The 25,300-nt window shown below is 45.3% G+C and overlaps 2 protein-coding genes and 1 pseudogene across 4 annotated transcripts in view; 1 reads left to right on the top strand and 2 right to left on the bottom strand.

Moving 5' to 3' along the window:
• Positions 1-25,300, bottom strand: part of galk2 (galactokinase 2) — a 166,215-nt gene that overhangs the window by 56,860 nt on the left and 84,055 nt on the right. For both annotated transcript variants that reach the window (XM_070858393.1, XM_070858394.1), the window contains exons 7-8: positions 24,105-24,257; positions 5,778-5,988 (exon numbers count right to left, since the gene is read on the bottom strand). In XM_070858393.1, the coding sequence (XP_070714494.1) occupies positions 5,778-5,988; positions 24,105-24,257 (364 nt within the window). The remainder of the gene's footprint in view (positions 1-5,777; positions 5,989-24,104; positions 24,258-25,300) is intronic.
• The window catches only part of LOC139227553 (protein FAM227B-like), a 408,664-nt gene that overhangs the window by 360,741 nt on the left and 22,623 nt on the right, over positions 1-25,300 (top strand). Inside the window, exon 16 of one of the 2 annotated variants that reach the window (XM_070858391.1) lies at positions 24,909-25,051. The exons of the other annotated variant lie outside the window; for it this stretch is intronic. Coding sequence (XP_070714492.1) covers positions 24,909-24,962 — 54 coding nt within the window. The 3' untranslated portion in view covers positions 24,963-25,051. Of the gene's footprint in view, positions 1-24,908; positions 25,052-25,300 lie in introns of those variants that run through there. 2 annotated transcript variants of the gene reach the window in all.
• Positions 9,471-9,709, bottom strand: LOC139228358 (U2 spliceosomal RNA; annotated as a pseudogene).

The raw sequence follows: 25,300 nt of genomic DNA, 5'->3' as shown, positions 1-25,300 counted from the left end.
ATTGTGGCCAACATTCATCCTTAATTGATGCCACCAAAGGAAAAAAAATGAACTAGTCGCTTAACTAATTGTTGTTGGTTGGCCACTCCTGTCACAGCAGGGCTGTGGTAGCTGCCCATGTAATAAGTCATTGCATTTCAAAAAGTATGTATTGTGTAAAGCCTTTTGAGATGTTTCAATGACGTGATAAGGTGCTATTTAAATAGATGTAACAGATTGGTAAGAAAGGACCAAATGTACACCATCTGGTGGACTTTTAACTGCATTACAGTTGACGTTTTTAATAGGGTGAAGAACTATCCTCAGTTTGAATGAAATGTAAGATTAGCAGTACACAGATAATTACAGATGAGGAAGGCCATCTGACCCATCTTAGTTCATCTATTGATAAGGACTTCACTGTACCATTGCAGCATCCAATTGGTTCTTAAATGATTCTAGAGTTTTTGCCTCCATTACGGAGAGCCCTTTCCATGTACTGATCACACACAGTGAAGAACTTCCTGATATCAATCCTCAATTTGCTTTTAACTAGTTTGAACCTGTGGAAATTTTAAGTAGTTTTCTGGATTTAGCTTTTCCACACTGCTCACAATCATATTTGATCACCTCTCAGATGCCCCCTTTCAAAGTCCATGTTCCTCTTCATAACTCAAACCTCAAACACTAGGGATTGTAAAAGAATGGATTGGATTATTATATATTAAATATTAAAGACTGGAGGGATACATCAAGACTTTCCCTAAACAATTTTAAAATGTGATTTCCAGTGGCTTCAGAGAGTACAGGTTCAGGTTTAGGTTTATAATTGGGATGATTCATAGAATCATAGAATAGTTACAGAACAGAAGGCGGCCATTCGGCCCATCGAGCCCGTGCCGGCTCTCAGCTCGGCGCACTCCCCCCGCCCTTTCTCCGTAGCCCTGCAATTTTTTTCCTTCAGATACTTACCCACTCCCTTTTGGAAGATAAAATTGAGTCTGCCTCCACCACCCTTTCCGGCAATGCATTCCAGATCCTAACCACTCGTTGCGTAAAAAAGTTTTTTCTTACACGCCATTGGTTCTTTTGCCAATTACCTTAAATCTGGTTCTCGGCCCTTCTGCCAATGAGAACAGTTTCTCTATCTACTCTGTCTAGACCCCTCATGATTTTGAACACCTCTATTCATTCTCCTCTCAATCTTCTCTGCTCCAAGGAGAACAACCCCAGCTTCTCCAGTCTATCAACATAACTGAAGTCCCTCATTCCTGGAATCATTCTCGTAAATCTTTTCTGCACCTTCTCTAAAGCCTTCACATCCTTCCTAAAGTGTGGTGCCCAGAATTGGACACAATACTCCAGTTGGGGCCAAACCAGCGTTTTATACAGGTTCATCATAATTTCCACAGTTTTGTACTCTATACTTCTATTTATGAAGCCCAGGATCCCGTAAGCCTTTATAACTGCTTTCTCAACCTGTTATGCCACCTTCAATGATTTATGCACACATACCCCCAGGTCTCTCTGTTCGTACACTCCCTTTAAGATTGTACCATTTTGTTTATATGTTCTCTCCTCATTCTTTCTACCAAAATGCATCACTTCACATTTTTCTGCATTAAATTTCATTTGCCACATGTCTATTATGGCAATTAATAACTCAAATCAAAGGATTTGATGGATAGATAGAGAGAAACTATTTATGCTGGTGGGAGAGTCCAGAACAAGGGAGCATAAGCTTAAAATTAGAGCGAGGCCGTTCAGGGGTAATGTCAGAAAACACTTCTTCACACAAAGGGTAGTGGAAACCTGGCACACACACCCCCAAAAGCAGTGAGGCTAGCTCAAGTGAAAACTTCAAAACTGAGATTGCTAGATTTTTGTTAGACAAGGACGTTAAGGGTCGCGGAACCAAGGCAGGTAGATGGAGTTAAGATACAGATCAGCCATGATCTCATTGAATGGCGGAACAAGCTCAAGGTGCTGAATGACCTATTCCTGTGTTCCTATGGCCGAGATTTTCCGGGGAGTCACCATGCACAATCGATGGCGGATCGGGTAGGAAAGTGTTTTTGTTCTCCCCAGCGGGTCAGGACCCCGCTACCACGTGACTTTACCAAATATCGGGTCTGTGAATGCTGGGCAGACCTGACACGCAGCGGCGGGGGAGCCAATTTAAATGATTAGTGGCTTGTTTACAGCCAATTAACAATGGTTTTAAACTGACCTTTTGAATTTGCTAGCTCGCCTACAGGTGTCACGCTGTTGCTAGACCATGTCTGTGAAGCTGAGGCAGGAGTTCAGTGGCCAGTGAATCAGCTGATGAGTTGACAGCTTCAAATGTCAAGCAAAAGCTCCCACCTTAGGGATATTGTCCCTCAGCCACAAGCTCTTCCTCACTGCATTTCCATAACAAATTCATCATGGAGCAAGTCTTTACACAAGTCTCCATCCAGTCTGACCTCATTCGCCCTCTCTCACCATTGACAGATTGCTTCGGTCATCTTTACTTCACCCACCATCTATCCCATCAGCACGGGTGCCCTTTATACTCTCTCACCTTGGTCCTTAGAATCTCACCACGATCAGCCCCAACACCAGCAGCATCAACAACACCACCAACCTTCTCCGCAATCACCTGATGCTGCACAGGACAGAGGGCATCAGCCTCTGACCACATTGCTGCCAGGGAGGCCCAGGATACCCTCAGCATGGCTAGATTTACTTCACTTGATGCGGCACAGCCTGGCTGCCACATGATGCATCAGGTTGGCACCACCCCACACCAACACGATAAAGCATCCGACAATGCCCAAGCCATTCCTTTCACACTCATTACCATTGGGGGAGGTGGAGGGGGAGGGGTACCGTTATGGCTCACCATTCACTGAAACTCACTAAGCTACTTCCAAAGGTGCACACAAATCTATCCAAGAACACAAAGTGTTTGACAACACATTATCAGAAACTTTACGCGGACATTGCATAAAACACCCAAGTGCCTACCCTTGTGTGTTGTTAGTTGGTATGATTGCACTAGGATGAGGGTGGGTGTGAGGGTTGGCTCGTGAGATGGGGATGTGATAATATAGATAGAGGGAAAGGAATGTGGAGGTCCAAGGTAAGTTGGTGTAAGGATGTGCAGGAGTAAGGTAGGGAAGGTTGAGTGATGGGGATGTGATGAGAGGCACAGCAGGATGTGATTGAGTGTGGCTTTGTACTGTTTCGTGATCAACTGAGATCATCGAAAGGTTTGCAGCTCTGCACCCAGGTCCTCATGATCATATCCCTGCATGTGCTCTCCTCTGTAATGTGCAAGCAGGCTGTGTTGATCTCCTGGGTGGGTCTCTTCCCATGGGAAGGGAAGAGGACCTCCCCTGCATGCTCTGACTCCCTCCATAATCAAATGACGTCATCAGACCTGCTTCCTTTAATTGGCTGGAAAACATGCTGGGCGGGCTTAAGAAGCCCCATCAAGGTAAATTCATTTCAGACAATGGGTCGGAGTAGTATGTTTTTCCTGCTTATGAAATAACAATTGTACATCCCTGTCTGGAGTAAAAATAAAACGGGGAAAGTGGCTCAACCATGGCTAACAAGAGAAATTAAGGATAGTGTTAAATCCAAGGAAGAGGCATATAAATTGGCCAGAAAAAGCAGCAAACCTGAGAAATTTAGAATTCAGCAGAGAAGGACAAAGGGTTTAATTAGGAGGGGGAAAATAGAGTATGAGAGGAAGCTTACTGGGGACATAAAAACTGACTGCAAAAGCTTCTATAGATATGTGAAGAGAAAAAGATTAGTTAAGACAAACATAGGTCCCTTGCAGTCAGATTCAGGTGAATTTATAATGGGGAACAAAGAAATGGCAGACCAGTTGAACAAATACTTTGGTTCTGTCTTCACGAAGGAAGATACAAATAACCTTCCGGAAATACTAGGGGACCAAGGGTCTAGTGAGAAGGATGAGCTGAAGGAAATCCTTATTAGGCGGGAAATTGTGTTGGGGAAATTGATGGGATTGAAGGGCGATAAATCCCCGGTGCCTGATAGTCTGCATCCCAGAGTACTTAAGGAAGTGGCCCTAGAAATAGTGGATGCATTGGTGATCATTTTCCAACAGTCTATCGACTCTGGATCAATTCCTATGGACTGGAGGGTAGCTAATGTAACACCACTTTTTTAAAAAAGGAAGGAGAGAAAACGGTAATTATAGACCAGTTAGCCTGACATCAGTGATGGGGAAAATGTTGGAATCAATTATTAAAGATGAAATAGCAGCGCATTTAGAAAGCAGTGACAGGATCGGTCCAAGTCAGCATGGATTTATGAAAGGGAAATCATGCTTGACAAATCTAGAATTTTTTGAGGATGCAACTAGTAGAGTGGACAAGGGAGAACCAGTGGATGTGGTGTATTGGGACTTTCAAAAGGCTTTTGACAATGTCCCACACAAGAGATTGGTGTGCAAAATTAAAGCACATAGTATTGGGAGTAATGTACTGACGTGGATAGAGAACTGGTTGGCAGACAGGAAGCAGAGAGTCGGGATAAACGGGTCCTTTTCAGAATGGCAGGCAGTGACTAGTGGGGTGCCTCAGGGCTCAGTGCTGGGACCCCAGCTATTTATAATATACATCAATGATTTAGATGAAGGAATTGAGAGTAATATCTCCAGGTTTACAGATGACACTAAGCTGGGTGGTGGTGTGAGCTGTGAGGAGGACGCTAAGAGACTGCAGGGTGACTTGGACAGATTAGGTGAGTGGGCAAATACATGGCAGATGCAGTATAATGTGGATAAATGTGAGGTTATCCACTTTGGTGGCAAAAACACGAAGGCAGAATATTATCTGAATGGCAGCAGATTAGGAAAAGGGGAGGTGCAACGAGACCTGGGTGTCATGGTACATCAGTCATTGAAAGTTGGCATGCAGGTGCAGCAGAAGGCATGTTAGCCATCATAGCTAGGGGATTTGAGGAGAGAAGCAGGGAGGTCTTGCTGCAGCTGTACAGGAGCCTCACCTGGAATATTGTGTTTAGTTTTGGTCTCCTAATCTGAGGAAGGACGTTCTTGCTATTGAGGGAGTGCAGCGAAGGTTCACCAGACTGATTCTTGGGATGGCAGGACTGACATATGAGGAGAGACTGGATCGACTGGGCCTGTATTTACTGGAGTTTAGAAGGATGAGAGGGGATCGCATAGACACATATAAAATTCTGACGGGACTGGACAGGTTAGATCCAGGAAGAATGTTCCCGATATTGGGGAAGTCCAGAACCAGAGGACACAGTTTAAGGATAAGGGGTAAGCCATTTAGGACTGAGATGAGGAGAAACTTCTTCACTCAGAGAGTTGTTAACCTGTGTTATTCCCTACTGCAGAGAGTTGTTGATGCCAGTTCGTTGGATATATTCAAGAGCGAGTTAGATATGGCCCTTACGGCTAAAGGGATCAAGGGGTATGGAGAGAAAACAGGAAAGGGGTACTGAGGTGAATGATCAGCCATGATCTTATCGAATGGTGGAGCAGGCTCGAAGGGCCAAATGGCCCACTCCTGCACCTATTTTCTATGTTGCTATGCAACAGCATTGACGTGAGATATTTTCTCATGAATCTTCTGCCCCCAAAAAACTATATTGTAAATTTCCCACATTATTTCTCAAAAGTACTATTTTAAGGTTATTAAGCAAAACCTTACCATGGCCTCTGGAATTGTGTGCCTAGAAAATAAGTTCAAGAAGATATAAACTGATTATAATAATATGAGGCAGAGTTTTGACTGGGGACTCACCATCCTGTGTGTTCTGGCTGAGAATGCTGCTGCATAGCTCATCTTGGCCGATCCCAAGATGTCGACAAACTTCCTCCCTGCTGTAAGGTTCTGGATGCAGCATTTGCTCCACAGTTGAAAGCATTGTCTCCAGACTGACTCCCAACTCAGCTTGCAAGTCTCCCAATTTTAACAGTTTCTGCCAGTCAAGGCCCTTTGCTTTTGCGAGAATCTAAATACCAAAAGGAGTCACATGTTTAGCATCACATGAAAGATTATTTAAACAGGTCTTCAGGCACATCACAAAGACAATTATTTCAGTTGGGCCATTCTCTCGTACGATACCATATTGTGTCTTTGATGATATAGTAACCATGTGGTCTCAGATATCGTGGGATCTGAAAAATATCAGTAAAAGTTTCTGATCTGCTGATAATTCGTCAGAAGTCGGCATATCTGAAAACTTGCCAAGTTTGCATTTTTCTTCAGCTTGAAGTCCACTTTCGCATCACGTCAGGGTGAGAAAATCACGAGTTATGGATAATCTATAATCATCCCTTTACACATACATCACACCCACTGGAAAATAACTCAAGCCATGACTATTTCTTGAGAAACGTCCTGATCCATCTTGTACCCTTTCCAGCCAACATTGTTTTGAGTTTTTAAATTTCAAAGGACTTTTTTGCAGAGAATGTCTTTATGGGTTAGGATTCTCTCCCAATATGAAAACTAATAATCTCTTTACATATACAGTACTATCATGGAAACCAAAGCCGTAAAGATGTGCTCCTGCGGAATACTGAGAATTGTTTTGAAGGTTGACAAGCTGAATTACATTTTTAATTCTATAAGAATGTCCAATCTAACCACTTATATAGTCAGAGACATGGTGATTTATTCACAATAGGTTATTTTCCTGTCAGGGTCTTGTCAGGCCTCGCGTTATTGCAAGTTACACGCTTACATGCTTCCATCACTTCACAGACTACAATATGGATTCACCTGTGCAGCAGGTTGTTCCTCTCCACTTCTCCTCTTACTCTCATTTTATCTCACAACCTTAGCATGTTCCCATTTGCTCTTTTTAGCTGCTATGTTGATCTGCTGTTAACGTGACCACATTTCCACAATAAATATAAAGATCTAAATGTGACAGGAAAACCACCACACCAGAGAGTTCATTTATAGAATCAAAGGGCCCGATATTGGTGGCCTTACCGCCCACTGCCAACTGCTGACACCGGGTTTTGCCTCTGGTTTCCCCTCTCTCCCAGTTTCCACTTGGGCTGGAGCGGACGGGAGGGGAGTACCGCCAGGAACCACCCGCTGACGTCATCTGGCGGTCAAGTGGCCTCCTGCCCGCCGAGATGCCAGATTGGTGTGGGCGGGAGTCGGCGGCGGCAGCAGGGGGAAGGACCGCTGCGAGGAGGCAGGTCCAACCCCGACGGTAGGTACGAAGAAAGGAAAAAAAAAAGGATGGTGAACATATTTCAAATGTTATTTTCACAGTGACTTACCTGGATGGGGTCCCCTGAAGGTGTTCCGTTGTTTTTTTTTTGGAATGCTTTTTATTTTCAGCTCTTCCACCCTCCCCTGGGCCCGACTCCATCCTCGGCAGTACTTGGGTTGCACGAGCCATTGCCGCCAAGATTGGGACCTCCCGCCTGCTGCTGCCCAGATTGACGACATAAGCCGTTATTTTGCTGCTGGTCGGTACCGCCACCTCTTTTAGAGGAATCTTGCTGGCAAAGTACCGCCCGGTCTCTCGACGGCCATCGGCGGTACTTTGGGCGGCACTTGGGCGGGCCTTGGCCTTCATCAATTTCGGGCCCATAGAATTTAACAACATAAAATAAGTTATTCAGCCCGTCACACCTATGCCAGCTCTCTGACAAAGTTTTCTCTTAATTCCATTCTTTTGCTCTTTCCCCAAACTGGTTAAAAGTTCTCTTTCCAAATATTTCTCCATTTCACTTTCAAAAGCTATTATGGATTCTACTTCCACCACTATTTCTGTCCTAATAATATCCTGCATAAATTATTGCTTCTAACCTCTCCCTTTGTACTTTTGATGATGACTTTAAAGTTATGTCCTCTAGTTACTGATTCACCGACCAATGGAAACAGTATTTCCCCATGTACCTTTCCAAAACCATTCATAAGTTTTAATGGGCCCAAGTTTCAGGTGGAGGAATTAGTTTAGTTTGGAGTATCCTAGAAATTGCAATTCTCGGCATTTAGTTTGCTCCAGTTCTAGTGAGTTAGTTTAGTTTCGTTTTAGTTCAGTTTTTTTTCCAAAAGAGGGTGTGTCCAGCCACTTAGGCCTGTTTTGCAAGTTTAGGCAGCGAAAACTTACTCCAAACTAACTTAGAATGGAGTAAGTGTCCACTTTTGTAAGTTCTGAAAAACCTTACCTGGAGTTAAGTTCAGTGCAGGCACAGCCAGAAACGGGGGTTGGGAAGCATTAAACACATAACTTAAAATAGCCTAAAACCTCTTGCAATGATATTTTGCTTTAAATCTGCTGAGTGAGGACAGTTGTTTCTTTTTTTTATAAATAATCAAGTGTAGGCTCCCGGCTGAGGCAGACACATCAACATCAAGGGGGTGGGGGGGAAGTTAGAGGATTTTCCAAAGCACTAAACACCTTCACAACAACCTTAAAGAAGCATAAGTACATTTAAAGCACCAAGCACTAAACGAAGCACAAAAAGTAGTAAGAAATTAATTAATAAAAAAAAAAATAGAAGGAACCCTGCACCTAAAGCACCAAGACCAAAGTAATAAGCAACCAATCAATAGCAAATAAAAAATAGAAGTCCTACCTTTATGTGAAGGGAAGATGTTTCTGTCAGCCTCTCTCTGTGTTTCTGTCCGTGTCTCTCTCTCTCTGTGTCTCTGTCAAGTGTTTCTGTCCATGTCTCTCTCTGTATGTCTATGTCAGTGTCTCTCTCTCTCTGTCTCTGACAGTGAGGGGTGGGGGGAGGGGGGAGGGGGGAGGGACTGAATGGAGGCTAAACGCAAGTGCCCTGTGTGAAATGAGTTTGGACACACTCAATCCAGTTCCTAGATGGTATGAGGCAATAGCACAAAATTGTCCCTAATCCAGAATTCATTTTCTATCTGAGATTGTTAAGATTTTTGTTAAACAAAGGGATATAGGGCAACGGGTACATGGAGTTAGGTCACATATCTCAGCCATGGTCTCATTGAATGGCGGAGCAGGCTTGAAGGGTGAAATGGCCTACTCCTGTTCCTTTGTTCCTAATCTGACTCGGAGGCCACAGGATGCGGTGGGAAATGGAAAGCATGGTGTTCGTCTGGACACTGGGGCCGAGGCATATAGTTGAGGCAGATTTACTCTGCGTCTGGCTGTGCTAAATCAACAATCTTTTCTTGGAGGGGCAGGGGAGAGAGGGGACAGAGGAGAGAGGGGAAGACAAAATGTCCTATAATGTTAATGCATTTTCTAATATTTGAAGAATTTCAATATGGCAGAGTGCATATTTAAATTCAGAAACAGTACCTGATCCTGTAAACAAAGAGAAAGGCAGTACCTCTGAACTGCAGAGCGTTGGGCTGCGAGGAGTTGTTTTTTTTTTGAAATTCGTAGCCAATCGTTCCAATTCTTTGTCAAATCACAAACGCCAGAGGTCACCTTGCACACGCCAAGGATCACTCTGCGCCAATGCTCATGGCCAAAAGGCCTAGAGCCACTGCACCGTTCCTGGAAGTACTGCAATACCAGGTTCGTGCCATGGAGGTGGATGGGTCAGGTCCCCCACACACCTCCGTGGAGGTGGATGGGTCAAGCCACCCCACCCACCTCCTATTTCCAAAAAAGCAAGCATATACCTTCCTGATCCAGGGAGAACCACCTTGGGGTTATGGTGGTTACTCCCCTGTCAGGTCAGTTACGCATGATCTTAGCCAAAAGGCCGAGAAGCGAGGTCGGGCTGCGAGGAGTTACTGCATATACGCGCACGCTCTAGCATGCACGCATGTGCAGAGGTCCTGGCACTGTTTTCAGCGCCGGGACCTGGCTCCACCCCCCTGCTGGCTGCGATACTACTTGCTCCACCCCCCCTCAGACTCCAATACCCCACGCCATGCTCTTGGAGGACCCGAGAATTCGAAGGTAGGATTTCGGCACGCTTTTTTGCGCAAACAGCAGACTTAACTGACGGAGGTGCGCCGTTCTAATCAACATCCGAAACTTGGACCCAACATCTCTATCAGACCTCCTCTTAACCTGCTCTGTTCTACTTAAGGGTCTGTGTTTCTCCACATAACTAAGGCTCCATTCCTTGTATCATCTTAGTGAATTTCTTCTGCACCCTCTTCATGGCCTTGATATCCTTTGTATAGTACAGTGTTCAAAACTGTGTGCAACATTCTAATCGTGACTTAACCGATGATTTGTAGAGGTTTAGAATCAATTCTACTTTTTTTATTCCATGCCCCTATTTTAAAAAGAAAAATTAGATAGAGCAGGGAGCATCAGGTGAAACACGTGGTACAAGTGAGGAGGAGCAAGTAGAAGAAGCAGCAGAGGAACAAGAAGAAGGAGGGCCAGCTCAAGGTCACCATCAATTGCAGAATGATGTTTTCTTTGCACCATCAATTCATAGGTCATTCAAAAAGAACCCTCCAAAATGTTTCTACGAGCATGGAGGAGTCCACTAGCTATACTTGTGCAATGCCACTTGATGCTTCATAGAATTGATGTCAATCTTTGAGTGATTAGCATTTCCAGGATAATTTGTAGTGGTCCTAAGTGCCATTGTCGCCCATCTCAGGAATGTACTGGTTAATGCCACAGAAACATTAAACTCCAATGGTAATGAGTCGATCAGATCTTGATTCACCGTGCTGGGTAATGGACTGGTCAGTACGCGGTCAGGGCTTCAACAACTGTGGTCTGCTCCCATACAGATCACAGGACATTCCAGCAGCAGGAGCAAGGGAGGGTTTGCACAGCTGAAGGAGACCGCACTCGTGGTAAATCAACATACATACCAACCATCTGTCCCACTTAGATGACCAATGCAGACCCTGAAAGAAGGAAGCTTATTAAGACACACATGATAGTATTAGATGTGGCTTCAGTATTGCAGGGCCAGCTTATAGCCCAGCAGAAGCAGAAAAGAAGCACCTTCATTCTAGGAGAGACTTATTGACGTCCAGCAGCCAGCACCTCATTTCCTTTTCTCACTAGGCAACATAAGGACCAGGCAACATAAGGACCAGGCAACAGGCTATAATTACAAAGGGGAAGCACCATGCTATAAAATACAAATTTACAATGCACAAAATACTGCTGGAATATTAAATGATTGGAACTGGATTTCAACTTTGTGCCGACAGTTCATTTATACTGGGGCAGGTTTCTGTAGCAAGAGATAAACGGATAGGAATACAGGTTGGCTGAGGTTATGCCTTTGCTAGCTCTAGACTAGACCATTCCAATGTTCTCCAGGCTAGCCTCCCACTGAAGTTGCATGTTCAGCCATGAACTCATTGAATGGCGGTGCAGGCTAGAAGGGCCGAATGGCCTACTCCTGCACCTATTTTCTATGTTTCTATGTTTCTATGTTTACACCCTCCGTAAACCTGAGCTCATCTAAAACTCTGCTGCCTGCATCCTAACTTCCACCAAATCCCATTCACGCATCATCATCATAGGTGGTCCCTCAAACGAGGATAACTTGCTTCCACGAGTTCACAGGTGTTTCGATGAAGGACCTGATGTTCCAGTCCTGAACTCCAATTGAGGGGGTGGAAGATGCCTGTGCGAGGATTTTTTTAACGTTTGGTGACCGTTGCACACCAGCCACCACATGGGCTTGACAGAGCTAGAATTGGTCCAGTGGCAAGGATTAACCAAGACGACTGGAGACCTGCTCTGCTGCATGGGCCGAGTGCGCACACATATTGCAGTGTGGCCTGGCCCGTGCTGGCCCTGGGCTCTTCTGAGCCCCAAATCCTCATCTGTCGCACCTCCGCCACAATCTCTCGCCGCTCCTCCGCCATAAACATTCACCGCATCTCGCCACAAACACTCGCCGCTCATCTTCCCCGGCCTTCCCACACCTCTGTACCTGCCGATGTTCCTGCCCACGCTCCAAAACGGCAACCAGGGTTTTGATGACGTCACCCAGTCGCCCATCTCAAAATCTGTGGAGCAGCTCGCGCTGGAGTTGGTATGCCGCTCCAGCTCTCTTATAGCCCGACCTGCGGAGCTGTTTTCTCGCAGGTCGGGGGAGCACAATGTACACATTCAGTACTGCTGTAATTATTTAATTATCATTTCATTATCGTCTTTAATTTCACGGACTGAACCTGTGAATGTGAATTCAATCAGTGAAATTAAAGAAACAGTGGAACAATTGAGTGACAGCCTTGTCGCTAAGGAGACGGCAACTAAATCTTTCACCATCAACAAGTTCCAAATTACTATGGGGCACGTAACTTGGATTTATTACATTAAATTATTTGTAAAGACAAAAGATTGAATGTAATATTTTTTTTAATTGCTTTCGGGGTTGCTGTAAGGTATTTCTGGACTATTTGAAGAGCATCAGCCCTGTGCTCACTGACCTATATTCGCCCCCAGGCCACGATTATAAAATTCAAAACCCTTCATGGTCTCGCTCCTTCCCATCTCTGTAACCTCCTCCAGCCCTACAAATTGAGATATCTGCGCTCCTCCAATTCTGGCCTATTGCACATCTCCGATTTTCTTTGCTCCACCATTGATGGCCATGCCTTCAGCTGTCTAAGCCAAAAGCTCCGAAATTCCTTCTCCAAACCTCTCTGCCTCTCCCTCCTCCAAGACGCTCCTTAAAACTTACCTCTTTGACCAAGCTTTTTGTCATCTATTCTGTGTGACTAAATGTCAAATTTTGTTTGATAATTGCTCCTGTGAAGGCACTTTTTACTACATTAAAGGTGAGCTCATTAAAAGTGTGTTCTTCAGAGCCTTCTTGATTCTTCTCTCACACTTGCTAAAGGTCGACGCCTCATTTAAGAGAATAGTTGTGTAACTTACAGCACACCACTAACATTTTGGATACTTTTTCAAGGCTGTGTAATAAAACAGCCCATAACCTGTACAAGCAACAAAATGTTAGCCTTAGTAGACCTATGCGATTGTCTATTTGTATTCCTGTGGAGGCAAGTGCCTCATGTTTTCTTTCATCTTGGTTCATGGATTTCAAACTGGCATCAAGAGCCACAGCTCAAGAGAGCATCCATTTCTCTCCCCACTCCCGCCGCCCGCCCCACCCCGCACAACCCCCCTAGGATCCATCTATCTCGTCTTGAAATTCCATTCAGTAATGAAGGCACTGTCAACTGCCATAAGATAAATACATTGTGCCAGCTTTTGGGGTGTCTGGCAACAATCTGCATGATGTAGTGCTGATGGTCATGTTCAGTGTGAAAGTCAATGGAATGTCATAACATTGTCAAAAGGAGCTTGTGTAGTTCAATGAGGAGATTTTGCACTCTTGGGAATGCATCCATCAGAAAAAGTGCACAACCCTCTCTTCCTAATGCTTATATTCCTTTGGAAAATTAATGAAGTCATCTATCCTGGCAAACAATGCATCATCATCATAGGCAGTCCCTCGGAATCGAAGAAGTCTTGCTTCCACTCCTGAAGTGAGTTCTTTGGTAGCTGAACAGTCCAATACGAGAGCCACAGACTCTGTCACAGGTGGGACAGATAGTCATTAAGGGAAGGGGTGGGTGGGACTGGTTTGCCGCACGCTCTCCGCTGTCTGCGCTTGATTTCTGCATGCTCTCTGGCGTTGAGACTCGAGGTGCTCAGCGCCCTCTTGGCTGCACTTCTTCCACTTTGGGTGGTCTTGGGCCAGGGACTCCCAGGTGTCAGTGGGGATGTTGCACTTTATCAGGGAGGCTTTGAGGGTGTCCTTGTAGCATTTCCGCTGCCCACCTTTGGCTTGTTTACCATGAAGGAGCTCCGAGTAGAGCACTTGCTTTGGGAGTCTCGTGTCTGGCATGCGGACTATGCGGCCTGCCCAACGGAGCTGATCGAGTGTGGTCAATGCTTCAATGCTGGGGATGTTAGCCTGAATGAGGACGCTGATGTTGGTGCGCCTGTCCTCCCAGGGGATTTGTAGGATCTTGCAGAGTCAGCGTTGGTGATATTTCTCCAGCAACTTGAGATGTCTACTGTACATGATCCATGTCTCTGAGCCATACAGGAGGGCAGGTATTACTACAGCCCTGTAGACCATGAGCTTGGTGACAGTTTTGAGGGCCTGGTCTTCAAGCACTCTTTTCCTTAGGCGACCGAAGGCTGCACTGGAGGCAGTGTTGAATCTCGTCATCGATGCCTGCTCTTGTTGATAGGAGGCGCCTGAGATAAGGGAAGTGGTCCACTGTGTCCAGGGCCGTGCCGTGGATCTTGGGGGGCAGTGCTATGTGGTGAGGACAGGCTGGTGGAGGACCTTTGTCTTACGGACGTTTAGCGTAAGGCCCATGCTTTCATATGCCTCAGTAAATACAACGCATCAGTGACCTGATGTATGTAGCAAAGCACTGCTCATGAGTTCACTCTGGGGAGAGACTGTTCACCTGCTCTGAGTGTGGGAAGGGATTCACTTGGTCATCCACCTTGCTGGTACACCAGTGAGTTCACACTGGGGAGAGGCCATTCACCTGCTCCATGTGTGGGGAGGGATTCACTCAGTTATCCAACCTGCTGGTACACCAGCGAATTCACAAGTGACTGCAGGGTTTGGATTCTGCTGTTATTCACATTCTACTGAACTGTATTCATTCTGTTAGTTGGTTTTGTTTCTGCTGATGTTAATAACCCTTCAACTAGGCTGGAGTTTAATATTTTGATATTTCAAATAACAGTGTTGAGATCTGATGTCTCCAAGATAAGAGACGACAATTTGATGTCCTGTTTCTGACTGCTCCATTTTTGATCGGGGCAGAGGATCAGTGAGAGATCAGGGCCCAGGAGCGTCGTGATCGGGGCCCAGGAGAGGCGAAGGTTCGTGGACCCAGGAGAGGCGAGGGTTCGGGGCCCAGGAGAGCCGAGGGTTCGGGGCCCAGGAGAGCCGAGGGCCCAGGGGCAGCACGGGCCAGCCCACACTGCGATCTATGGATAGTAGGAGCATGTTTGCGTACTAGGTCGGTGCAGCAGAGCTTGGTCTCCAGTCGTCTTGGTTAACCCTTGCCACTGGATCAAGACCTAGCTCTGTCAAGCCTGTGTGGTGGCTGGTGTGCAACGGCCAACTCACGTTAAAAAAATCCCCGCACAGGCATCTTCCACCCTTCAATATGTAACTCGGGATCTAGAATGTCAGCTCTCTCATTGAAACACCTGTAAATTCATCCCTTTTTGATGTGGAAGCGGGTCATCCTCGATACAAGGGACCGCCTGATATTATACAGGTGCAGCATCCCAAATCCAGAACCATCAGGTCCGAGGCCGTTCCGGATTTTGCGTTTTACCGGCTTTTGGAACATCTTTCTGAAGTCACGAATCTGGAAACACCTGAGCCCAGGTTCGGGTATTTCCTAATTTCGGAACGTCAGAAACGGGGGGGGGGGTTGCTCGTCGATGAGCTGTTCGGGTCGCCGGGTGGGGCCCCGCTGCCGTGGAGGTGTCCGGGTGGGGCCCCGCCGCCGTGGAGGTGTCCGGGTGGGGCCCCGCCGCCGTGGAGGTGTCCGGGTGGGGCCCCGCTGCCGTGGAGGTGTCCGGGTGGGGCCCCGCTGCCGTGGAGGTGTCCGGGTGGGGCCCCGCTGCCGTGGAGGTGTTCGGGTGGGGCCCCGCCGCCGTGGAGGTGTTCGGGCGGGCCGGCGAGGTGAGGCCCAAGGTCGGGCGGGGGCGATGAAACGAGGCCTGTGGTTGGGCTGCGGCGGCACCTCAAGGTCGGCAGGGTCTGGACTCCGGAACATTTTACGGATTCCGGACAGCCCTGCCACCATCGGTCCGGAGTCCGGATTCCGGAACTCCGGATTTTGGACGCTGCACCTGTACTGCTATAATACTGAGAGATACCACTACCAACAGCTTTAAAGGAACCAGTTGCAGAGACTTTCAAAGCTGTAGTAACTATTAACACAGGGATGCTGACTGTGAATGGTGGGGGCCTCAGTCAGAGGCTGACAAGGATCATTCACTCTGCCCCCCCTTTCAATGGTAGGATGTGAAATAAGGAAAAGAAACCAAAATTCAACATTTAAGTTCTAAATGGGAAAAACAGCAAACTAAATGCAACAAAAACGCCACCAAAAGCCAGAAAGAGTAGGGCCCAAACTCACTCAGGAACGAGTCAAACTCACCTTTGAGAAACTCACTCTCAAGGTCGAGTAAATGAGCTTGAAAGTGTGCCTTTTTCTAATACTTGCCTTGAACAAATCTAGTGCATTTCTAGGGCAAGCCATGCAAAATACAGGGGATGAAAACTCTGCCTTAATGTATATGATTTTTAAACCCTAATGGGGTCCATACAACAGCAGCACAAACCTCCTGTGACACAACGCAGCCCAGGTAGAAAAATATGAGCGGCACAATCCTGCACAGAATAGGAGCAAAGCCTCCAAATGGATTTCTCGGTCACCAACCACATCCCATGCTCAGAACGTACATGAGTGACCAGCACGAGTAGAAAATTTAGCCTCATGTTATAAGAAAACAAAGTGCAATGATGATTCCTGTTGCTCCAATACTTTTAAGTAGTTACTGTGGCTTAGAATAGAGCTCAATAAACTTACTGCAATTCCAACTGGTATTAGTGCATAAACCATGTTTCACAATACATAATGCAGTGAGATTAACTCTTAAGCTAAATTCCCTCAAGAACAATATTTCTGTATTAGCAGATGTTTCGCAAAAGATTTCACTGTTGTTTGTTTTCTTGTAACTTCGCTATGCACGTATAAATATTTTTTAATGTATTTTTTAAACTTACCTGTTTTTTTTTTAAAAAGGTAACCTTGCAACACACACCACTCCCTAACCTGCTCGCAGGCTCTAGTATTTTGACTGCTAGAGTTCATCAGAGTGCCCTATAGTGACTTAGGCCCCAATTTTCCCCAAGAAAAAATAAAGGCGTTGTGGTCCGTCAGGGCTGAAAAAAGAAATTGCGAGTTTTCTGCACACATTGGCATCTTGTCGCACCGGCGATACCCGAGTCGATCTCTGGCGGCAGAGATTAGAGTGTGCACCTAAAACTCATAGCGCATGCATTAAAACATTTTTTTTTTTAAAACCAACCGACTCATTGCACATGGGCAAGGGGAAAAAAATGAAAAAAGCACTGCGCATGTATGCGCACATCATAAAAACTGCACACGCACAGTGTTTTAAATGCGTGCATCGAAGGAGTAACAGTAATCGTAAGTTTTCTTTTATTTGTTTTATTTTTAGAGTTACATAAAGTTAAAGTTATATAAGGTTCCATAAAGTTTATCTAAAATAGCCAGTGAGTTCATTCGGCTGGGGATAGGAGATTATTTTAACTGCAGGTAAGGTTTTTTCCCATGGTGTTTTTAGTGTCTGTGCGGCGATTTAAAAAATATCGCTAATCAGGAAACTTGGTCCTATGTCCCGAAATGGCGTGTAATTTACTTTTCAACATCCACCAGCGCCAGAATGTATGGCGCCAAACATACATTCTGGCGCTGGTAGTCGACGCCAGCGCCCCATATTCAGGAAATCTTTAAACTAAACCTCAGCGGCAGAAAAATTGCTGGCCGCCAAAAAAAAAACAGCGCTCAGTGCTGGCCAAAATAGGGGCCTATCTCTTTAATTTTCCTTCCATCCACATGGGGATCTACTTAATTTACATTCACTTTCTGTCAGCACTACAAGGATTAAAAACACACTTTATTGTGAATCATAGGTCTCAAACCACATCCTACCAACTGCTGTGCCTTCGCAATGCTGCCACAGGGCAATAATTCAAATGATATGCTTATGAATGTTAGGAGATCCCCAGATTGACGAACAGTACTATATTCACTGGTAGCTATTTAAATACTGTGCAATAAATTAAATTGTTTATTTTAAAAGAAAAACATTTGTTTTGCCATTTCTTATGGGCTCAGTACGGTCAGGGTGAACAGACTACAGGATTATAATGCTGATTGTGAGCTTTAAAATAACATGACAGCAATAACAATATATTAACCCGCTTCCTGGCAGTAGAAAGCTATATTCAAAGTAGGATATATACAATGTTATAAAAACTTTACATGTGCACAGATTTGCTGTGCATCATAGGTCAGATGTCACACACACTGTTTAAAGGAAATTTCTGTGGCACACTTGGGGGAAAAAAAGAAAGAAATAAAGGCAGTCATTTGGAAACTAGTAGACTTCGAGTAATTGAACATGCCTTAATTAACACAGGAGCTAGAATCATCATCATCACAGGCAGTCCCTCAAAACGAGGATGACTTGCTTCCACGCCAAAAAAAAAGGATGAGTTCACAGGTGTTTCAAATGAAGAACCCGAACTGCATCCTGAAGGGTGGAAGATGCCTGTGCGTGGATTTTTTTTAACGTGTGGTGGCCATTGCACACCAGCCACCACACGGGCGTGATAGAGCTAGGTCTTGGTCCAGTGGCAAGGATTACCCAAGACAACTGGAGACATGCTCTGCTGCACGAACCGAATGGGCACACATGTTGCAGTGTGGGCTGGCCCGTGCTGCCCCTGGGTCCCTGGCCCTGAACTCACGCCTCCCCTGCGCCCCGATCACAATCCTGCACAGTCTCTCGCCACTCCTGCTGCATCTGCCCACACTCCAACCACCGACTTCAACCTTGCTGACATCACTCTTTGCTGCCGTCGCCCTCCTGCACCAGCTCGCGCTTGTAGCGGCATGCCTCCACGCTGCTCCCTGGGCCGCACGCCGCTCCTTATGCAGGTACAGCAAGTAATCAGGAAGGCAAATGGAATGCTGGCCTTTATTGCAAGGGAAAATTTATTGCAAGCCAGAATATGCATCTTCTGACTGACCTTGCAAATTACAATTTTAAAGAAAGAAAGCCAGGCTTCTGACTTGCAACCTGAAGAACAATGACATTTTGATCTCACCCAGTGTTTAATTGCTAGCGATTAGACTTGTGGCCTGTAATGTAAACATTTGCAACTCAGGCAGAATACAACTTTGCTGGTGTGTTAAAAAGAGAGCCTGCATTTAGTAATGGGGAATTAGTAATGGGGAACATGGAGGTGGCAGAAACTCTGAACAAATATTTTGTATCAGTCTTTACGGTAGAGGACACCAACAATATTCCAACAGTGGATAGTCAAGGGGCTATAGGGGGGGGGAGGAACTTAACACAATCACAATCACTAAGGAAGTGGTACTCAGTAAGATAATGGGACTAAAGGCAGATAAATCCCCTGGACCTGATGGCTTGCATCCTAGGGTCTTACGAGAAGTAGCAGCAGAGATTGTGGATGCATTGGTTGTAATTTACCAAAATTTCCTGGATTCTGGGGTGGTCCCAGCAGATTGGAAAACTGCAAATGTAATACCCCTATTTAAAAAAGGAGGCAAACAAAAAGCAGGAAACTATAGGCCAGTTAGCCTAACATCTGTGGTTGGGAAAATGTTGTAGTCCATTATTAAAGAAGCAGTAGCAGGACATTTGGAAAAGCAAAATTCGGTCAGGCAGAGTCAGCATGGGTTTATGAAGGGGAAGTCATGTTTGACAAATCTGCTGGAATTCTTTCAGGATGTAACAAAAGGGTGGATAAAGGGGAATCAGTGGATGTGGTGTATTTGGATTTCCAGAAGGCATTTGACAAGGTGCCACATAAAAGGTTACTGCACATAACAGTTCATGGGGTTGGGGGTAATATATTAGCATGGATAGAGGATTGGCTAACTAACAGAAAACAGAGTCAGGATAAATGGGTCATTTTCCAGTTGGCAAACAGTAACTAGTGGGGTGCCGCAAGGATCAGTGCTGGGACCCCAACTATTTACAATCTATATTAACGACTTGGAAGAAGGGACTGAGTGTAACGTAGCCAAGTTTGGTGACGATACAAAGATGGGAGGAAAAGCAATGTGTGAGGAGGACACAAAAAATCTGCAAGAGGACATAGACAGGCTAAGTGAGTGGGCAAAAATTTGGCAGATGGATTATAATGTTGGAAAGTGTGAGGTCATGCACTTTGGCAGAAAAAAAATCAAAGAGCAAATTATTATTTAAATGGAGAAAGATTGCAAAGTGCTGCAGTACAGCAGGACCTGGGGGTACTTGTGCATGAAACACAAAAGGATAGTATGCAGGCACAGCAAATGATCAGGAAGGCCAATGGAATCTTGGCCTTTACTGCAAAGGGATAGAGTATAAAAGCAGGGAAGTCTTGCTACAGCTATACAGGGTATTGGTGAGGCCACACCTGGAATACTGCGTGCAGTTTTGGTTTCCATATTTGCAAAAGGATACACTTGCTTTGGAGGCAGTTCAGAGAAGGTTCACTAGGTTGATTCCAGGGATGAGGGGCTTGACTTACAAGGAAAGGTTGAGTAGGTTGGGCCTTTACTCATTGGAATTCAGAAGAATGAGAGATAATCTTATCAAAATGTATAAGATTATGAGGGGGCTTGACAAGGTGGATGCAGAGAGGATGTTTCCACTGATAGGGGAGACTAGAACTAGAGGGCATGATCTTAGAATAAGGAGCCGCCCATTTAAAACTGAGATGAGGAGAAATTTCTTCTCTCAGAGGGTTGTGAATCTGTGGAATTCACTGCCTCAGAGAGCTGTGGAAGCTGGGACATTGAATAAATTTAAGACAGAAATAGACAGTGTTTTAAACGATAAGGGGATAAGGAGCGGGCAGGGAAGTGGAGCTGAGTCCATGATCAGATCAGCCATGATCTTATTGAATGGCGAAGCAGGCTCGAGGTGCCGTAAGGCCTACTCCTGTTCCTAGTTCTTATGTTTCTTATGTTTCACATCTAAATTACACATTCGTCACTGTTATGTAGGTTAACACAGCAGCTATTTCCCCATCATAAATTGCAATGAGATAAATGATCAGGTAATCTGCTTTATTGGTGGTGTTGGTTGAGGGAAGAATACTGGAGAACATTGGGACAATTTCCTGCTTTTCTTCCCATATTATGGGCTCAATTTTCCATAGTGATTTGCGCCGTTCTTTTGAAGTAGGCTGCTTTTTTTTGCGTAGAGTAAAATTTTTGGCGTATTATTTTTTTCAAACTTTGCCCCTGTGATCTACGCTGGCATAACAGACTTAGTTACGACTTTTCTAGGCCAGTTTTTTTTCACCTCATGTTTTTTCAATTGTTCGCAGTTTGGCCAACATTTTTCTCTATTACACGTTGGCGTATCTGGCCACTCCCAAAAAATCTTCTGGTGAGTTAAATCTGCGCTGAAAAGGCGCCATTGTTTTTAAATCGAAGATTTTGGAGGGAGTCAAGAACACTGTCAAAATCAATAATAAAGTTCAACTTTTTTTTTTAAACCTGTCAACGTAGAAGTGTACATTTGTTGGATTTCACAAGTTTTCTCATTTTTTAAACTCACTCATACGCCACCACCAAACGTCTTGAAGGCCTGGAGGGTTGTAGGTTTGGCCGGCAGAATCAGCCTCACGTCCGGACACAGCGGCTCGGGGTTTGGCTACAAAACAAGCCGTGGCAGGGGGGGAGGGGAGAGGGGAAAAGAGAGGAGAAGAGGGAGAGATAGCCAATCTTATGGCTTGTAGCCCGGGGAAGGAGAAAGAGAGAGAGAGAGAGGATCTTACAGCTTGTAGCCCGGGGACGGAGAGGGAGAGAAAGAGCTGATCTTATAGCTTATAGCCCAGAGAGGGAGATGGAGAGAGATAGCCAATCTTACGGCTTGTAGCCCGGGGAGGGGGAGGGAGAGAGAGGTCACAAGACTCGGGGGGGGGGGGGGGGGGGGGGAGAAAGAGAGGAGAGGTCACAAGACCTTTGTGTGTGGTTCATCCATATAGACCTTGGGGAGAGAGAGAGAACTGCGAACCTGTGCTGCCTGCTTTCCTGCCGTTTTGAGCTTCTTTGAAAGTTTAACTAAGTATGGGGACAATACTGACAATGCTATACCTTGTGCGAGCCTTCTGCATCATGGTGCCACACAGGAGACAAGTGATTAGAGCTCATCGCATCAGGAACATCAGAGCCCGTAGGATGCTGGGCAGGAGGCCTTACCCACCTCGGGTATCTCAAGACAGGCGTTCATACCTGCACTTGAGTGATGCAGACTGTGTCAATGACATCATCTGAACCACATCTGTTACATCCTGCATCTCAGGAGAGTGTGGTCGAGCTCTCCTTCCCCTCCTCCTCATGGGTGTGGCTCACACCACACCAATGGAACCCGCAGCCTGGGACGGTGGGGCCCTGGGTGTGCCTCGCTGAACCCCAATGGAAGCCGCAGCCTCGGACTGTGGGGCCCTGGTATGCCTCGTTGCACCCCATTACTGGGACCCGCAACCTCAGAAGGTGTGAAACCATGGAATGTCCCCACCAACACTCAAACCACTAGTCACGGAAGGGGCTGGCACCTCCATGAGCGGCATCTCCTCCATATTCAGTACAACAATGGGAGCTTCATCCAGCTCAGTCCACTCCCCCTTCCCCCCATGTTCTTGATCTGGAGGGTTGGATTGTAAGATGCTCTCCTCTTCAGGCTCATCCTTGTCTGAATCTTCTTCTGCATCGTCAGGGTTGGCCTCCAATTCTGCAAAAATATAACAGAACAGACAACAGAGGAGGGGGCAGGATGGGTGGCATGAGTAGGCTCAGACATCGCAGGCCAGGCAGCGGGTTGATTTGAAGGGCCATGATGAATTTGCAGGACTTACCCTCTCCCTCGAGTGTGGGCCCAGCTTGTGCAGTAGTGGTTGCTTTTCTCCAGGCAGGACCCATCAAAGCAGCGACCCTCTCTTCCAAGAGTGTCAGTGGGTGCAGATTTGCCAGGCCTCCTCCTGTTCGAGTTCTTTCCATTTTGTTGTGTGCCACTTTCCTCTGCAAAGATGAAAATGCCACTTTTTAGAGAGGGTGTCTTTCTGCTGGGTGGGACATATACAGCTGGTCACATTTACAATTGCATTGAATAAATGAAAATATTACTTACACTAACTACTTGTCCAAGGTCCTGCCATTTCTTTTTACACTGGCTTCCAGATCTCATGGTGTTCACCATTGTGCAGTAATCTTCTGCAACTTAGTTCCAGCGTTTCTTCATTTCTTTTGATGGAACTTTTATGTGACCTCTGTTGGTATCCAGCTCCTGCCATCTGTTCTCAATCACACTAACTAGTGCCTCCACTTCTTCCAGCAAGAAATTCTTGGTCCTTGGTCCGTGTTGCATCTTGTATTGCTCCAGTTGTGATTTTTCCAATGCTCTCACACAGCACTCCTTCTCACACACACACACACACAACTGGCTCTTTAAAAATGGCTGATTGCCAAATCTGAGCTGTACTGAGCATGTGCGTCCATTGAAACGACATCAAAAAACATAATTATTTTTTCCCGCACATGCGCAGAAGGTGCAGTATTGTTTTTTGCCGCAGACAGCAGGCTCCACCCCCCCCCCCCGAGGAGACTGGACACGCTGCGCGGCGCCAAATTCGAATTATACATCAGGGAAAATTTGGCAAAATATTTCTGCTGCATTTCTGGTCTAGAAAGCCTGGCGTAACTCTGGCTGTATGCCAGAAAACGGGTTTGGGAAAAATTGAGCTCATTGTCATGGTGTCCTTAATGTCCATTGGAACAAACATCTTATTTCAATGTTTCATCCAAACGTTAACACTACCAACAATGCAGCACTCCTTCAGAGCTGAACTGAGAATGAGGGAAGGTGGATAATCTTAAAGACTTGTTACTGTGTTCCTAACACAGATGAGGTTGCACACAGGGAGGTTAGAGTAACAGTGACCTCAGTCTTTAATAAGATACTCCAGAGTGAGGAACAGGCCGGCTTATATACAGTGCTCCCAAGGGATGCTGGGATCCCTTGGGACTTCAGGGGATGAGCTCCCTGGTGGCGGAACATGGGAGTGCATGCTTTACAGATACACAACACTTGTGATATTATGATTTGATCTTATGAGATTTGATTATTGTACTCATTATGTTAATTGTAATTTACTTTGCTATAAACAAAACTGCAATAAATAAGATTTCCTATATAGTTGGTACTACAGGTACAGTGCTATTCTTAATTTAGGATGTTTTGAAGGATAATTATTGTATGGTTACTGCAATTGTATGGTATATATCAGCTCTGTTGTATATTTTGTATCATGCATCAGGAAAAGGAAAAATGAGCTGTACCTTTGTTGCAAGTCGACATTCCATAACTCTGATATTGAAATGAGCTGTTGCAGCTTTATTCATTTCTCTGCAACTGTTTGCAATCACAAAAACAGCTCCCTGTGGAAGCTTTACGTTGGTGGCTCGGAGTGGGTTGAATTCAATCAACTTGGCCTGTGAAAGATAAAATGGCAATTTATACAAATGAAACTGGTGCACTGTCTGACACATACATTCAGGGCAACCAATATAAACATTCAAATTTATGGACTCCGTAATTAAAAACAAGGTTACATACACCTAGAATGTATATATTTGTAACTCATTGCTGTATTGACAGTTAACGGTAATAATCTCTTTCAATTAAAATGTGTTTGAACTCCAGATTACTCAATTAGCAACTCAAGTGCAAAGTAAGAAAATGAGTTCCCACAAAGCAGCTGTCAGTTAGGGAGGCAGTAAGGATAGTGAGGCTATTTTCATTACAAAAAAAATGGAAATTATAGGGTGATTTCAGAGTTCTTTAAAATTATGAAGGGATGTACCAGACTAGATAGAAGCACACTGCTTTCAGTGCTTGAAGGGTCTATAATGAAGGAGCATAGATACAATATTAAACACGTGATTTAGAACAAAGAGCAGGAGGAACTTTGTTTTTTTGTACAGAGGATTATGAGGTTGTGCAATGTCAGTGATTGAAGCAGAGACTAAGTCAACATTTCCCTGCCTCTGTAACTGCTTAAAGCCTGTTGCATCTCTAAACTTTTTCCAGTTCTAATGAAAGGTCATCGCCTTGAAACATTAACACTGTTTCTCTCTCCACAGCTGCTGCCTGCCCCGCATTACCGGATTTTATTTCACCCTTCAAGAATAGGTTAGATAGGTGGTTGAAGGAAAAGGGAATAGAGATATGGAAACAGGGCAGGCACATAGGATCAGCATTATTGCTTGTGTGGAAGATAAGCACCAACATGGATTTGGCAGGGCAGAATGACCCATTTCTGTATTGCAATTTCTATGTATTTCCATGAAATGCAATTGTCCTCAACATCCATGAGCTACAGTAGCAGTCCTACTGGAAATTGTACATATGTGGATGTGAAGTGAGAGCAGGATTGAGCGCAGCTGCAATGCCCTCTACAGTCAAGTGGCCTCCTGAGACACTCTCTCGACTCTCGCATGAAGAATAAACACTGGAGTTAGGTACTAGAAGGAAC

The sequence above is a fragment of the Pristiophorus japonicus genome, chromosome 17, assembly GCF_044704955.1.
Source record: "Pristiophorus japonicus isolate sPriJap1 chromosome 17, sPriJap1.hap1, whole genome shotgun sequence".
NCBI classification, from domain to species: domain Eukaryota; kingdom Metazoa; phylum Chordata; class Chondrichthyes; family Pristiophoridae; genus Pristiophorus; species Pristiophorus japonicus.
Note: the sequence above shows the minus strand (reverse complement) of the source record. Positions and strands in the feature narration are given on the sequence as shown.